At 33.1% G+C, this 2,730-nt stretch overlaps 1 protein-coding gene across 3 annotated transcripts in view; it reads left to right on the top strand.

Moving 5' to 3' along the window:
• Positions 1–260: 260 nt before the first annotated feature.
• LOC105457000 (uncharacterized protein C17orf59 homolog) overlaps positions 261–2,730 on the top strand; it is a 6,993-nt gene continuing 4,523 nt past the window's right edge. For 2 of the 3 annotated variants that reach the window (XM_011701394.1, XM_011701397.1), the window contains exon 1: positions 261–498. In XM_011701394.1, coding sequence (XP_011699696.1) covers positions 409–498 — 90 coding nt within the window. In that variant the 5' untranslated portion in view covers positions 261–408. Of the gene's footprint in view, positions 504–2,730 lie in introns of all 3 variants that reach the window. The other variant, XM_011701396.1, reaches the window with a different exon arrangement.

Below are 2,730 nucleotides of genomic sequence, written 5' to 3' on the forward strand. Positions count from 1 at the left end.
CTCACTTCCAATCTATGGAGTTACGTCTCCAGTCTCCTTATTCATACTTCATGGTTTGTGCTTCGGCCTTATGAATCCCGGATCGCGTGGCAAATAAGGCAATAAAATAGGATGTTTTGATTGGTCAATTCGGATAACGCGACTCGTGACGCGCTCAGTGGAAACGCACCCCAGGATCTTCTCTAACTGAACGCAGCCATTGGCTACACGATAGGCGAGATTTTCGATGTGGACGCGTTCTCTGTGATTCACGTGATTTGAGTCTCGGAGTGAAAGATTAGGTTAGATCGGTCTAATTTGACGTTTGATTTAAGGTGATACAAATGCGTCGGGGTGCATTAGTGGCGTACGTATTCTCGATACCGACGTTTCTGAGAATCAGCAGCAACAACTGATCGCGCGACAAGAATGGAGCCGGACGAGATTGAGGCAGCCTCGAGATCGGGGACGAGTTTGCGAAACGACAAGAACGCCATCATCGACTACGACGAAGACAGAGTAAGGTTAGAATTAATTCTGCCCGTGGATTGAACGTTTACGAACCTGTTTGCCTCTCGTCCGCGTGATTAGTGTCGTTAAGCAGCGACCGCTTCTTGCGTCGTTCGTCGGTTTGAGGTATCTAGAGAGCGATGAATCAGATTTCGGAAACGTAAATTATTTATACGCAGGGCTAGGTATATTTCAAATACTTGTATTTGAAATACAATTTGTATTTTGTATTTTGTATTTCAGCGGAGCACATAAGAGTATTTTATATTTTATATTTCAAAAAAGTTTTTTATTGTATTTTGTATTTCAAATACAATTTCAATCTATTTTGTATTTGAAATACTAAAGAAATTATTGATAAAAATTTTTGACAATTAATAATAACTTAAATTTTTCTTATGCGACAATTAGCGACACTAATTATTTTTGTCATGTTTCAAATCATATCAAGTCATCAGAGTCAAATTTCATAATCTTACATTAGTAAATAGATTTTTCCTGACGTTGATGCAGGACAATTGGACTGTTTAAGAATGTAAAAGAGTAAAACAACTTTTCTTTCTTTAAAAATGGAGAGGGGACTGTTGGAAGGAGAATTTAACATTATATATTATTGTAATTGAAAGATTAAATTAAAAAGTATTTTGTATTTCAAATAAAAACTTAAAATTATTTTGTACTTTGTATTCCAAATCGAAAGATTGAAAGTATTTTGTATTTTGTATTTCAAATTGAAAGGTTGAAAGTATTTTATATTTTGTATTTCAAATACTATAATGATGTATTTTGCCCAGCCCTGTTTATACGTTGATACTTGCTCGAAATTTGGTAACGAAATATATTAATCTTTGTAAAACAGGAGTCAGATTGAAAGAAAAAGAAGCTCGTAGACGTTCAACACTACATGCATCTTGTTTGCTTCCCAGAAACCCGAAAGGACGATGTTAAAAAGTGTCAATTTTTGTACTTAAAGAAAAAGCGATTGAACCTCAGATCATCTTAATTTGATTTATTTTTTCTTTATTGGGAAATTATGATTTTAGTTCTGAGAGATATTGAAAATGTTATTAGAATAACTACGTTAGAAAAGACTTTAGACCTGTTACTTTAGGTTTACAATGTATTAATAATAATAATAGTAATAATAATAGTAAGCCTTTAGTCTCTGTTTTAAGCTATATATGTATTAATTTGCTTTAAGTTTTAGATCTTACAGCCAATTGCGATCTAGCCAATTTGTTTAAAGCTCAAATTTTATGGCTTAAGGCAATGCCAAAAACATTTTTTGATGGAAAAAGATTTCAGGACAGCTTAGAAGCTAAAGGCTTACTATACTTAATAAACCAATTCTCAAGCAAAGTATTTTTTGTTAATATCTTAATCAGAGAATACACTTGGGACGATTTTTAGTAAGAAAATAAAGCTTACTCATAGTAGATTTCTTTATTTATGAAAATCCGTAGAACATCAAGATTCAAACTTAATATAGTATTGCCTAAATTTATAATTTTAGGCATTATGTGTGTTGACGTTTACATCTGTTTTTTTTCTATTTTTATTTAAAAAAAGAAGGTAATAGATTTGATACACGTCAAACCAATACTCACAGTTATCAATTTTGGACAATATTGTAACACATAATTAAATTATAAATATTAATAAAGTCACACACACACACGCACACGCACACGCGTGCGCGCGTGTACAAAACACACACATGCATACATAGAGTTTGAAGTCATAATAAAATATTACAAGAATCGTGGCAACCTGATCTTGAAAATAATTGATATCTTGAACATATCCTAATTCTGAACAAAGCTAAAAAAAAGTTTCTGTATGTATATCTCAAGCTAGTATATACATTTTTTTTTAGTATGGTATATACCATGGTGGAAAAAAACAAGGTGAAACATTGCGCATAAAGGCGGCATGGAGGTGGCATGGCTTAAAATTTCGGCCAATCAATTGTTCCCCACTGCATCTTGGGGAACAACTGATAATTTAATGTATTTATGTGTAATGTATCATAACACCGACGAAATACTGTTAAAGACCGTCAGCCCTGAGCAAATTTTCGTGTCAGCAAATGGGCCTGGTGGGCCCGGAGGTAATTGCAAAGTGTCGACTTTTGACATAAATTTACGACTTATTTAAATAATACATTATTAAGATCATGATTTTTATTATATAAATGCTTTTACAAATAAGTATGAATACTTAAAATCGGAAGAGCACACG

The sequence above is a fragment of the Wasmannia auropunctata genome, unplaced genomic scaffold, assembly GCF_000956235.1.
Source record: "Wasmannia auropunctata unplaced genomic scaffold, wasmannia.A_1.0 LD335419.1, whole genome shotgun sequence".
Taxonomy (NCBI): Eukaryota; Metazoa; Arthropoda; class Insecta; order Hymenoptera; family Formicidae; genus Wasmannia; species Wasmannia auropunctata.